General features: G+C 38.3%; 1 protein-coding gene across 1 annotated transcript in view; it reads left to right on the forward strand.

Moving 5' to 3' along the window:
* Positions 1 to 11,106, forward strand: part of MATN2 (matrilin 2) — a 198,920-nt gene extending 187,814 nt beyond the window's left edge. Inside the window, exons 16-17 of the mRNA XM_044683928.1 lie at positions 10,507 to 10,654; positions 11,040 to 11,106. Coding sequence (XP_044539863.1) covers positions 10,507 to 10,654; positions 11,040 to 11,106 — 215 coding nt within the window. The remainder of the gene's footprint in view (positions 1 to 10,506; positions 10,655 to 11,039) is intronic.
* Positions 11,107 to 13,878: the final 2,772 nt, after the last annotated feature.

A 13,878-nucleotide genomic window follows, 5' to 3' on the forward strand; every position in this document is an offset into this window, starting at 1 on the left:
CACACACACACACACACACACACACACACACACACACACACACACACACACACACACACTCTCACTCTGCCAGCTCTGTGGCTGGCCAGTGAAGGCAGGAAGCTACAGGGTACAGGACAGTGATGGTGAACATTTTAGAGATCAGGTCCCCAAACTGTAACCCTCACACCACACGTGAGCCGCCCACCTTACCCCAGACAGAAGAGGGAGGAAGCGCTCCCATTGAGCTGCTGAGCAGAGGGACAGGTGATGGGAGAAATGTCCTCAGGTGAAGAGGGAGCTGTGGCATGTGTGCCATACATTCACCAGCATGGGTATAGGGTATACCATGGACCAAGACCCTGCAGCTACTTGGCAATCTGACAGCTATGGAATAATGGTAGAGTTCTTTTCTCTTGCCTTCATTTATTTCTTTCTCTCTCCCTTCTCCCTTACCACTTTTCTCCTTTGTCTCCTACCTCTCCTCCTTCTACTTTCCCAGCTTAGTTTTCCAGAGACTCAGCTCCTTGATTTCTACTATTCTAGTAAGTGTATATATCAGACCCTCAACATTTCTGGTTGTAGGGATGGGGTATATCCCCTCAAAAGATGCTTCATAGCATTTTAGAGTTATTGTATGGTGGGAATTTTTTTTTAAGGTCGAAGTCATACTTTGGCCAACTGAGCTACTGGCCTGGGTTAGGATTAAAATATATGTATTTTAAGCAGTAAAAGAGAGTTGCTTAAATTCTCTGGTATGGGGAGAGCTAGGTAGCACAATGGATAGAGCAACAGGCCTAGAGTTGGGAGAATTTGGGTTCAAATATGGCCTCAGACACTTCCTAACTGCGTGACCCTGGGTAAGCCACCACCCCAATTGCCTAACCCTTACCACTCTCTTCTGTCTTAGAATCAATACTAAGACAGAAGGTAAGGATTAAAGAAAAAATTTAAATGATATGTACATATAATTTTAAAAATACATGCCAGGAATAAAAAAAAAAGGCAAAGATTTTTTTCCTTATGTAAGACATCCCAAATTTTATGTGGATAACAATACCTGCATGTGAATTCAGAGTGAACCCAAAAAATACATTTTAGATGCTTATTTCTTTCCTTAACTGATGGCTTACTGGAAGAAATGACAAGGAGAATGGAAGTACTGGAAAATCGTCTGAGATACAGATGAAGATCAGAACTTGTCTACATGTTTATATGCAGAATTATCATTCTAGACAGAATTATGGTAAATGCAGGTCAGGGCCATAGAGCTCCAGGTGCTAAATCTGTAACACTGTCAAATCCCCAAATATTTCTGGGGTAGAAATTCAGCATTAGATTCCATGTGGAACCAAGGCAAAAGCATACTAACTTGTAGAAATACATTTAGAAAGTAACCATACTGAATTCCAAGTAGAATTCAACCATGTGAGAAGAAATAAGCTACCCAACAAATGCTATTGTTTTGGAAAATGTATATGTGGGCATTTTAAAAGGTATTTTGTCATAAATGGTGAATGCCATTTATTTCACTATTTGTCTCTCCCTTACAAAGTGAGTGTTGCCAATGTCTCGTTTGACTACAAAATAAACCATTCTTAACTCAGCCTTTTTTACTACCATTAGACATTGCCTTTAGAAAAATCTTAACAGTATGGTATTTGGTTTTTTTTGTATTGGACTTTAACTTGATATACATGTGTGGGTATATGCAGATATCTTTGCTGAATCATAGGATAGATGCATTTGTATTATAAGTTGGGAATTTTATATATAAAATAAAATAAAATTGAGGAAAGGTATCTACCACTGTCCAGAGCTCCAACTTAAAATAGTCACCATAATGAGGAATCCAAGAGCCCAGAAATATCTAAACCAGCAAATACTTAATCTCCTTGCTAAGTAGAGAATCCTGACAAATAAAAATTATATCAATTTAGAGCATAAGTTCATTTGCAAAACATTATAGGAAAGGTCAACAGATTATACCATGTCACCTTACAAAATAAGGAAAGGGGGGGGGGGAGGAACCATACTACAGAAAGTTTTGTGTGATACTCAGCTAACCAGATCATCCTGAGAGCACTTAGACATGTAGCTCAAAGGACAACAGGACATGGAGTAAAACAACTCTGTCACTATTTCTATAGCAATATATTCTCTTCACAGATACTGGGATCAGCACAATTAAGACTCTATCATTTCTATATCCAATATGCTACATGAAAAAGTAGAAGTAGCACTTCAGATTATGAAAGAAGAGTGAATATATGGAATTCACAGATCCCACAGAAATATGTGTTGGATGTGACAATTTAATAACATTTTATTTTATTTTTTTAAAACCCTTACCTTCTATCTTAGAATCACTACTATGTATTGGTTCTAAGGCAGAGGAGCAGTAAGGGCTAGGCCAGTGATTCCCAAAGTGGGTGCTACTGTCTCCTGGTGGGTGCGGCGATCCAGGGAGGCAGTGATGGCCATAAGTGCATTTATCTTTCCTATTAATTGCTATTAAAATGTTTTAAAAAGTAATTTCCAGGGGGCTAAGTAATATTTTTTTTTGGAAAGGGGGCGGTAGGCCAAAAAAATTTGGGAACCACTGGGCTAGGCAATGGGGGTTAAGTGACTTGCCCAGGGTCACACAGCTGGGAAGTGTCTGAGGTCATATTTGAACCCAAGACCTCCCATCTCTAGGCCTGGTTCTCAATCCACTGAGCCACCCAGCTGCTCCCAATAACACATATTTTAAAGAGATTTCAAAGAGGAAAGGATTCCAAATAATGGAAAAGATTACAGATGGTATGAAAAAGTAAGGAATAAGGCTAAGAGATATAAACTTGGCGAAGAAATCCACAACAGAGTTCCACCGTTAACATCTGTGGTTTGGGATAAGTTAAATAAATGTTTATTGACTTAGAACCTTTCAGAACTTAACTTTCCTTATCCACAAAAATGAATGAGTCAGTGAAAAAGTGAGATAGCTAGGTTCCACATTGCAAAGAATGTAGGGCCTGGAGTCAGAAAGATCTATCTTCTTGAGTCCAAATCTGGCCTCAGACATTTACTAGCTGTATACCTTGGGTAAATCATTTAACCCTGTTTGCCTCAATTTCCTTATCTGGAAAATGAGCTGGAGAAGGAAATGGCAAACCATTCCAGTATCTTTGTCATAAAAATCCCAAACGGGGTCACAAAGAGCCAGACACTAATAAGTCCAGCTGGACAAGTTGTTTGTAGTCATGGAACGGGATAAGAGGAATGAGGTTGGGATCAGGAGGGTCACAGGCCAACTTACAGACAAAATCACAGGCCTCTTGCTGATCAGTGACAAAGTTTATTGATTACAGGTAGATACTTATAGAGGGTTGAATCAGGCAGAGGGATTAGATCACTCATAGTGGAAGTCAATGATTAACAGGATAGAAACAATGGATTTAAATTACCTAGGTGGCTCTGAACAGAGTTTTCTATAGGTGATCATTCAGCATGTCACCATGTGACCCAGCTTATCACAGAATTCCTGCATCAGTAATTTCTTAGAAGAACATATAGTATTTGGGGGAGAGGAGGAGTGAGTTCTCATGTGAGGAGTATGCTACATGTCTGGCTGTTTCTAGGCTATGGCTATGATTTTACTAGGGTCCATTCTCACTAGTGGGGGCTACTAGACACAACTAAAAATGACCGAAGAGCAACAACAATGAAAAAAAGCATAAGAAGGTAGCTAATTGTTATAGTAAATTGTATAGGCACTGGATTTGAAGTTGGAAAGACCTGAATTCAAATCCTGCCTCAGACACTAACTGGTTGTGACCTTGGGAAAATAGTTTAACTTTTATCAGCCTGTTTCCTCATCTGTAAAATGGAAATGATAACCTATTTTACATGTTGTGAGGTTCAAGAGAGCTAATATATGTAAAATGCTTTGTAAATCTTAAAGCTATATAAATATTAGTTATTGTTATTATTTAATGCCCAAAAGTATGGATACAAATTCAAAAGGATAGTGAAGAAGATGATCAACAATATCACATGCCAAAGAATAATCAAGAAGACCCAGTGATGTTACATAGCTGAGAATTACAGAATAAAATCATCTCTAAAAATTGCAGATGATCCATAGAACAATAGAAAAATATATAGTGTGGAGGCAAATAGGCTATAGAACAGATTCAAGAAGTAGTATGGAAGCTCTCGAGGGCATATCACTGGAAAAGAAGATGGGCCAGTCATAAGCAAGATTGTGAATTAGACAGTTCAAATGCCATACTGGTATCTACAAGATATTAAAAGCAAAGGAAAAATTTTCTTCATCCAGTTGGGGAGGCCACACATGAAAGATTTATGCAAGGACATGGTGGAATGGGCCTACGTGGATGGACAGAGTATCTGCACCAATAAATCACAGAACCATAAAACTAGCAAAGTATTCAGTAAGATATGTTGGAATTGGTTCCAGATGGCGCCATTCTCAGTTGTCAAAATAGGGCTCCACTATTCTGTTGTATCCAGGCTCCCTCTGGTGGCTATAAAGAATACATCTGTTTTACAGATTTAAGACTCAGCAATCCAGTACAATCACCCCATTTCAAAAAACATTATTAACAACACTAGCAAACAATGAATATGCTTTAAGATTGAAAAAGTGCTTTATGTCTGCCTTTTGTGACTCTCATGTCAACCCTGTAAAAAAGGTATGGGTATTATTTCCATTTTCTAGATGAGGAAGTTGAGGCTAAGAGATGAAATGCCTTGCCCAGGACAAAACTAGTTATGGGCTAGAAAGGCTTCGAACCCATTTTTTTCTGATTCAAAGTCATTCAATAAACAAATATTAATTTAGTGCCTATTACTAGGAGCCATATATCAATCTAGGTGACAGAAATGAGGACAAAAACAAATAGTCCCTGCTATCAAGGGGCTTTTATATTCTATTAAAGGAGAGAGAAGAAAGTTAAACCAAACTGGGAGAGGGGCTAGACCTGTGATTTGAAAATAGGAACTCCCAGGTGAGGAAACTCCTACCAATGCAGATTGCTCCATTCCCTGAAATTTATAGTCTCTTAAAAAAACAAAACAAAACAAAACAAAAAAACTCCTTACGTTCCATCTTAGTATCATTACTGTGTATTGGTTTTAAGGCAGAAGAGCAGTAAAGGCTAGGCAGTGGAGGTTAAGTGACTTGCCCAGGGTCCCACAGCTAGGATGTGTCTGAGGTCAAATTTGAACCCAGGACCTCTCATCTCTAGGCCTGGTTCTCCATCCACTGAGTCACCCACATGCCTCCATATTTACAGTCTTAAAAAGCTGCCCAGAGCACTGAGAGATTATGGTTTGCCCAAGATCACACAATCAGTAGTTTCACTTGATTTCCAAGGACAACTTTTGTAAACTGACAACAAACTTTCTATGCCTTTTTTTTTAAAAAAAACAAAAATCTTATTACATTCAGTAAACATTGCTCAAGTGCCTGGGACATTTAAAAAAAATTGCCTTGAACTTGGGTTTAACTAGCTAAGGCCAGCTCTCTATTCACTGTCATTCTCCATTTAACAAAAGAATACAAATAAATTTGGCAGCAGTGATGAGAGGTCTCATGTAGGTGACACGGGCTCATTCTTTTTTTTTTTTTAACCATTTATTAATATTCATTTTTAACATGGTTACATGATTCATGCTCCTACTTTCCCCTTCACCCCCCGCTCACCCCCCACCCATGGCCGATGCACATTTCCACTGGTTTTAACATGTGTCATTGATCAAGACCTATTTCCCATGGGCTCATTCTTTCCTCCCTCCTCTAGTGAGAAATGGCAGAAGGATGGCCCATGGAAAGGCAGAGATGGGACATGGAAAGTTGTGTATAAGAAACAGAGTTAAGCCTGCCTGGCTAGAAAGAATTAACAGATGGAACTAATACTTAGTTTTGTACGGAAGGCTATGCTAGAGCCAAACTGTGAAGTGCTTTAAATGCTTATGGGGAATTTTAATTTTCTCTTAGATGCCATTAGAAGTTTCTAGAACAAGGAAGTAAGCCCAGCACCCTCTACTATATTCTGACAATTGCTTTATCTCACAATCTCAAGGGTATAGTTTTCAATTGAATAATCCTAAGGCTATTTTGACATGATTTGGCTTGATTCTCAAAACTGTATGTAACAGGGCTAGTATTAATTATTCCCATTTAATGGATGAAGAAAACGAGGTGAAATGGCCCAAAGTGATATAGCTAATAAATAATAAAGTAAAGCTAGGACTAGAGCCCAGGCCTTCTATATCTAAGCCACACTTCAACATACCAAAAGAGATGCCTAATCAGGTCCACAAAAAGCTAACAAATTCCCTGACAAAAATAATTTTTCTTTTTTACTAAAATTTTTTTCTTTTGTTTTTACACCACCTTTTTCTTAAAGTCAGGTTTATTTATCTTTACAAGTCAGTTTTTTTTAAGTTGTTTTTTTTTTTTAAACCCTTGTACTTCGGTGTATTGTCTCATAGGTGGAAGATTGGTAAGGGTGGGCAATGGGGGTCAAGTGACTTGCCCAGGGTCACACAGCTGGGAAGTGGCTGAGGCTGGGTTTGAACCCAGGACCTCCTGAGTCTCTAGGCCTGACTCTCACTCCACTGAGCTACCCAGCTGCCCCTTTACAAGTCAGTTTTAAAAAATTCTGCATTCTAAATTTTCATCCTCCCTCCAGCTCCCACCTTTCAAAGGGAAGACAAGCATTAATTAATTAATTGATTGATTGATTAGTTGTTAATTATGCACATATCACCTTCATTTCCAAAAACATCCCTCTAATCACTTGGAACAAAAACTGAAGAGGGGGGAGGGCAGCTTAACAAAAATAAATAAATCTGCCCATTTGACAGTGACGAATCAACCAACAAGTATTTATTAAACATCCACTCTGTGCCAGGTATCATGGATACAAAAAGGAATGAAAATCAGATGTAAGAACTCATACTTGGGCTCCCACTCCCATTAAGAAAGGTAAATTAGGGCCATAGTGCATCGAAGAGCTCTCTGTAAGGGTTACTCCAGTTAGCAGCCAAGTGATCTCCAAATGAATGTTTGTGTCACCTTACCCAAGTAAAGTGGCGGTGAAGCAGCTCTAGATGACTTCCTAACTATTTTTTGTATAAACCCTATCTGTCATGCTAGAGATGCTCCCACTTTTGGAGGGGGTCTAGGGAGTGAAGTTTCAGAATGGTGAGGTGCCAAGAAAGTGATTTGTCACCTCTGCTTCCTGTGCAATCCTTTCCTATGAAATTATTTGGGATCTTTGAATAACTGACTGGTTGATGGGAATGAGCAGGAGAATAGAAAACATTCATCTTTTCACTCAAGGTAAGTACAAGGTGGAGAGGGATGAAAATCCTGAATACTTCAAACTGAGGCCCAGTTTGGTTTGCCATGTCGTCTTTTCTTCTTATGATGCATCTCAAATCCTTTTCTACTGTAAATTTCTGGCAGAACAGTTTAATAATGGTGGATTTTCCCAAGATACAGTCTGACTACCAATCACTCCCCTATTCAAAAACCTTCAGTAACTAACTCCCTAATACCTTTTTTTGTTGTTGTTGTTAAATCTTTACCTCCCATCATAGAATCAATACTGTGTACTGGTTCCAAAGCAGAAGAGTGGTAAGGAATAGGTAACGAGGGTTAAGTGATTTATCCAGGGTCATACAGCTAGGAAATGTCTGAGGCTGTATTTGAACTTAGGTCCTCCCTTCTGTAGTCCTGGCTCTCTATCCACCGAGTCACCCAGCTGCCCTATTGCAGGCAATTAAAAAAAAATATACCAGGCACTTGAGCAATGTTTACTGAATGTAATAAGATTTATTTTTTTTAAAGGCATAGAAAGTTTGATAAGTCAGTTTACAAAAGTTGCCCTTGGAAATCAAGTGAAACTATTGGGTCTCTCAAAAATCTTGGTTCAATTTTAAACTTTTAATAGTTTAAATCTGAACTAAGAGAGGGAAGACTTGTGTTGACTGAATACTTTGAAATATTGCCACATCCAAATCTTTTGAAGCTGACAGTTTTTAGAACAGTGCCAAATATACACAATATAAAAGCAGTGGCAAACTATGTAGATGTTGGACTGAATGACCTGAATATTATTTTACTAATCTTGATAGCATTCTCGAGGAGTTAAATAAGCATGGCTTAAAGGGAGACTCAATATGTTATTTTTCTTTCAGAAAACCTTTTACAATGTTCCATAAGATTATTTTATAACTCAAATCTCTAGAGAATTCAACATTTCCTAAATGCCTACTTTGTGTAAGGATTTGAAATGTATAGCATGTTGTTGATCAGTTAGTGGCTCAGAGAGGCAACAAAAAGCAGAGATTCTCAGGAAATGAGACCAATTAAAACATTTTTATATATATAAAAAAGAATGAAGTCTCCAAAGTCCTGTTCTTTAGTACAAGAGCTGTTCTTTAAGTACAAAATGCAGTAGAGATCCCTAGAAACCCAGCCAGTTAGCCTGGCCTTAAGGTCTTCCAATCTGGCTTTTTTGGGGGTATAAATTGCACTCTGGGCAAAAAGAGCCACTCACTCTCCCCTCAAACTCAACTTGCTACAAGCTTTTTTTTCTATCTCACCCTATTACTAATTTTCAAAATCCTATCCATCCTTCAAGGTTTAATTTATATCCACCTCTGCCATTGGGCTTGTCCTGAACCCCCTGCTAAATTAAAACTATATCTATATCTTTCCTAAGAAACTTACTACATTCCACTTTATATTACAGCCATGTCTTAACTTCCCTGTTAAATTGAAAGCCTTGAAGAACAAAGCTTTTATTTTTATCTCCATACATCTATAATCTCAAGAAATTTGTAAAAGGAAGTTAAGACAGAAAAATAGAAGAGTTGCAAAGAGGACAAAATTAAAGCTACATGGTTCAGGGAAACCAATTCAAATGCTTCTTAAGTGTATTCATTAAACTTAATGCCAGAAATTTATATCGAGGTTGGTAAAGCATTTCTACATACATTTATCACACGCAATCCTCAAAAAAACGAGAAGCAAGCACAATTATTTTCCCCATCTTAAAGATGACTTAACAGGCATGGAGAGGTTAAGTAACTTGCCTAAGGTCAAGTCCAATGGCTAGTTACTATCAGAGACAGGATTTGCACCCAGGTTTCTCCTGACTCCAGAACTCTCTATTACTTTCTCTTAGTACCAAAAGATAATTGGTCTAAAGATGTAAGACCAAAGGTTCTTACCTTGCTGTTTATGAACTTGGTTTCTAAAAAAACATTTATACAACTATAATTCAATGTAATTGGGTTTCCTTTTTAGCTCTATGTATTTCATGCATTTCTGAGTCCAAAGGCTTCAGCAGACTGCCAAAGGGGTCCATGACAACAAAAATTGAATGCAGAACAATTAGGCCAATTTGCTGCTTTAGACCTCTGCCCCCCCCAAAAAAAATCAATTAATCATTTCATCCTTGTACAAAACCATGTTATATTTGCAATGTAATGTGCAGTTTTTAAAGCACATATAAGATATATTTACTTGAACTTAAGCACTGAAGGGGAAAAGGCCTGAAAAACACACAAATGCAATAACAAATGAAAACACTGCCAACACCAACATTCTGAACTATGTGAAACCACTTGGTGAGTGATATACTTCCCTCCTCTATAGAAATGAGGCATTAAGGGTGACCGTGAGGCAAAAGATAAATCGCTTTAAAAGTTATTTTTTTAAGAGATAAAGCAGGGGTCGGCAACCTTTTTGGCCGTGAGAGCTATAAACACCACATTTTTAAAATGTAATTTCGTGAGAGCCGTACAGTGCTCACAGTGCGCACTCCTGTAACAGTGCCTGAAAAAAATTGACTTTATGGCTCCTGCAGAAAGAACTATATCTGGCCCTCAAGAGCCAGATATGACTTGAGAGCCATACGTTTTAAGTATGTTAAAGTAAATTTAAAATAGTCAACATGTTTTGGTTTTTTTAAACTAGGCAATGGAGGTTAATTGACTTGCCCAGGGTCATACAACTAGGAAGTGTCTGAGGCCAGATTTGAACCTAACACCCCGTTTCTAGGCCTGGCTCTCAATCCACTGGGCCACTCAACATGTTTTCATATTAAACATTTTAAGAATGGAGAAATAAGTCTCAGCTCCTGGCCTACCCCGAGGTGTTCTCTTTGGGACTTTCCTCATTGAGAGGGGGAGGGGAGGCAATCAATGCAAAGAGGAAGTCCCCCACCTTGGGGCACCCACCCCCTGAAGGACCACCATCTGACCCAAGCAGAGACCCTGGAGCCAGAGGGAATGACCCCCTGGGACCCCAAGGCCCCCATCTCAGATGAGTGCAGTCCATCCCCAGGCCTGGCCAAACTCCCCCAAGAACTAAGACCTCTGTCTTTCCTAGGGGCACCATCACTGCTTGCTGTCAGTGTGACCTCAAATGTCACCCACAATCCCCAACTGTGTTCTGGGGGTTTTCTCTGGCTTCTGTAGCCCCTGTCTGGTGAGCCCCCCCAGGTTCCAGACAGGCCCAAGTGCAGTCATTTATTCATCCACTGTCTTGTGTGGTACACTGCATCAGGGGAATGGCAGTGTGTCCCACCATTCCAGGGATGGCCCAGGGACAATCTCTGCTCCTGACCTCCACGTTCTGGGGTTTGGACAGGTCAGTCAGGCCTGCCAAGGAGGCTTTGTTTTTTTGTTGTTTTTTTTTATAATTGAAAAAAAATTATTTAATTAATTTAGAATATTTTTCCATGGTTACATGATTCATGTTCTTTCCCTCCCACTCCCACTCCCACCCCCCATAGCCAACGAGCAATTCTACTGGGTTTTACATGTATCATTGATCAAGACCTATTTCCATATTATTAATTTGCATTAATTATTTGCATTAGGGTGATCACTTAGAGTCTACATTCCCAATCATATCCCCATTGATCCATGTGATCAAGCAGTTGTTTTTCTTCTGTTTCCACTCCCACAATTCTTTCTCTAAATGTGGATAGTGTTCTTTCATTACAGATAACCATTGTCATTCTCCCTCACAGAAACAAAGCTGCCTCCTCATGGGTGAAATATCACTGGATTTCTCCCTTTGAAGCTGACTTTGAGTAAGGAGCTCCAGGGTTAACCCTTTGCTGCTCACTAAGTTCTGGCTCAGAGGGCATGCTCAGGTATTCTCCAGTGAACAGGTTTTTGGGCAGTACAAGCAACCTAGTCCACCCAAATGGTTAATGTTCCTTTTCTTCAGGTTGCAGCCCTGACAGGGAGACATCTCTTAAAATGATCTCTAGGCTTACTAGGAGAGAAATTCCTGTGGAGTCTCCCCTAGACAAATTCTTGATTGCTTGGGATAATGGTGATCTGCCAATAGTCAAGGGAAAAAACAGAAATAAATCTATTGAATATTGTTTTATTGGTATAAAGCGAGAACTTTTGGCCTAAATTTCAAACTTTTCATTCTTATGCTATAGACAAATTGGAAGCCTTAGAAAAACAGGAAAAATGGGAACAGTTAGAAAATATTTGATTTGTTGTGAAAGAATTATCTACTATGATTTTTTAAAGAAAGCAACCAGAGAAAGAATAATAATTGCCCCTTTTGCTCTCCCTCAGCTGAAGGAGAATTAGAATAAGGGAAAGCATGAGAAGGAGGTATCTATCCCTGCTTTCTCTTTCCAGGAAACTTAACTAACAACAAAGAAGTACCCCTACAGGACTCTTAATATTGTAGAAGATATATGAAATATTGGAGGTAACTTAATTAGAGGAATGAAGTTTTTCTTGGATGAACAAGAGAATTAAAGTAAGTTAAGACAAAACCCCAGATCTGATGATAGATTAGACCACATAAACCAGAGAAATGCTAGAACACCTAATGCAACCTTTGTAAATCAGTCACTCCTAAATATCAAGGAATACTATTCTGAAATACTGCCCAGGATGGTATGAGAAGCCTATTGCTTAGGAAGAGAAAAAGAAGGAAATAATCCCGAAGTCAAGTGAGAAAAGTAAAGCAGTTTTAGCCCCTGTCCAAAAAATACCTCAAGACCATAGAATAAGATTGAAAGGACATTGTTACTATGGTAGAATAAGAGGACATACTGCTCAATACTGTTATCAGAAAAAGAGAGAAATTAAAAGGAACAATTTTGGTAACAAACAAGCAACTACATGGGTTGAGACTCAGGCTAAAATAAAAATGGAATCAAAATGGGAAGTTGCTTTAGCCTGACAGTGTAGGGAAAGAAGCAGAGAATGAGTGCATGATCTCTAATAAGACCATCTTTTAACTAATGTTATTTGGTGTCAATGTTCTTACTTAATCAATACGGAACATCATTGCCAGATATCTATTGTGTAAATTGATAATCGTTACGCTACACAGTATTATGATCATTACTGTTTATTTGCTTGATAAAAATTTGTTGATGTAATAAGTGAATGCAATGATAAAAATTTATCTGTTGCACTGTTAGACCAGGATAAAAGCTTGTCAATCCAAGAATTCTTACCTAAAGAGGTTTGGGCGAACTCTCTATTTTCCCCAAAGGAGGAAAATCACCATCTGTGCCTCAGTAGGTCTACTTGTCCTGACAGTAAGCCCATTTATTATTGTGAATGTGATTTCCTTGTTTACCACTCATTTTTTAGTATTGATTGGTGTATTGCCTTCCAATCTACCCTTATCAAACCTGAACCACAATATTTGTTGCATTTACCTGATTAAATCACCAGTTTCACAAGTCTCAAAAAAAAAAAAAAAAAAAGAATGGAGAAAAAAAATATCCATTCTCTATCCTCAAGATTAAAATTTAAATGACTGGACTAGGAGACTTCAGTGGTGATGAAAACATGAAGTAAAAAGTCTGAAAAAAACAGCAAAGGAGTATCAAAGGAGTATGAATAGATTTGCTCACCAAATATCAATTTCAGAATTAACCTCTGCCCTAACCTTTAACGAAATAAATTTTAAACAAATAACCCACAAAATATAAGCTGCTTCAAAAAAAAGATTAAGTAAATCCATGGAGACAAATGAATAAATGTAAAGTCCTTTCAGCTGTCACCTGGATGTAGATAGGTATATTCCACATACTTTGAAAATCATATAGCTAGTAGCTATTCTCACAATTAAATAGGAATTCATCATTAATCACCAATTTGACACTTTTTGACATTTACTGGCTTTCATTTTGACTAGCTTCACAAATGCTTTACCTAAATCATGAGCACTAGCAAAATGGGGATCAAGCTCTCCTGGGTTTTAATCTATAACTCCCCAGTACTTAGCACTACATAAATAGTAAATACTCATTAGACTACATGAAAAATTATATTAAAGCAAAAAATGCCATATAAGTACTTAGTAGATCCAAAAAAAGGCAAAAACTATCTCCCTATAAAGTTCATATTTTAGTTAATAGATTAACAAACATTTAAGCAGCGACTATGTGCCAGGAATTGTGCTAAGTCCTGGATGTAGTGAAAAAAACTCTTACTACCTACATGGCAGGCACTGGAATCTCATTTGATCCTCACAATTGTAATAAGTAGGTGCTATTATTATCTCCACTTTACAAATGAAACTGAGGCAAAGAAGTGGCTTTGCCACAGCAATTAAGCCTATCCATAGTATCACCAAGAAGTCAAAGAAGTCAATAAGTAAGAGTTGAGGAGGGAAAGCATTCCAGGTATAGGGGACAACCAGAGAATGACAAGGGCTGAGACAGAGGGAGTGTCTTGTTCTTGGAACAGCCAGGTCAGCATCACTGGACCACAAAGTTCATGATGGGGAGTAAGGTGTAACAAAGATAGGAGAGAACTAGATTGCGAAGGATTTTGAATGCCAGAGAATTTTATATTTGATCCTAGAGCTAATAGGAA

This window comes from Gracilinanus agilis, chromosome 1 (genome assembly GCF_016433145.1).
Source record: "Gracilinanus agilis isolate LMUSP501 chromosome 1, AgileGrace, whole genome shotgun sequence".
NCBI classification, from domain to species: Eukaryota; Metazoa; Chordata; class Mammalia; order Didelphimorphia; family Didelphidae; genus Gracilinanus; species Gracilinanus agilis.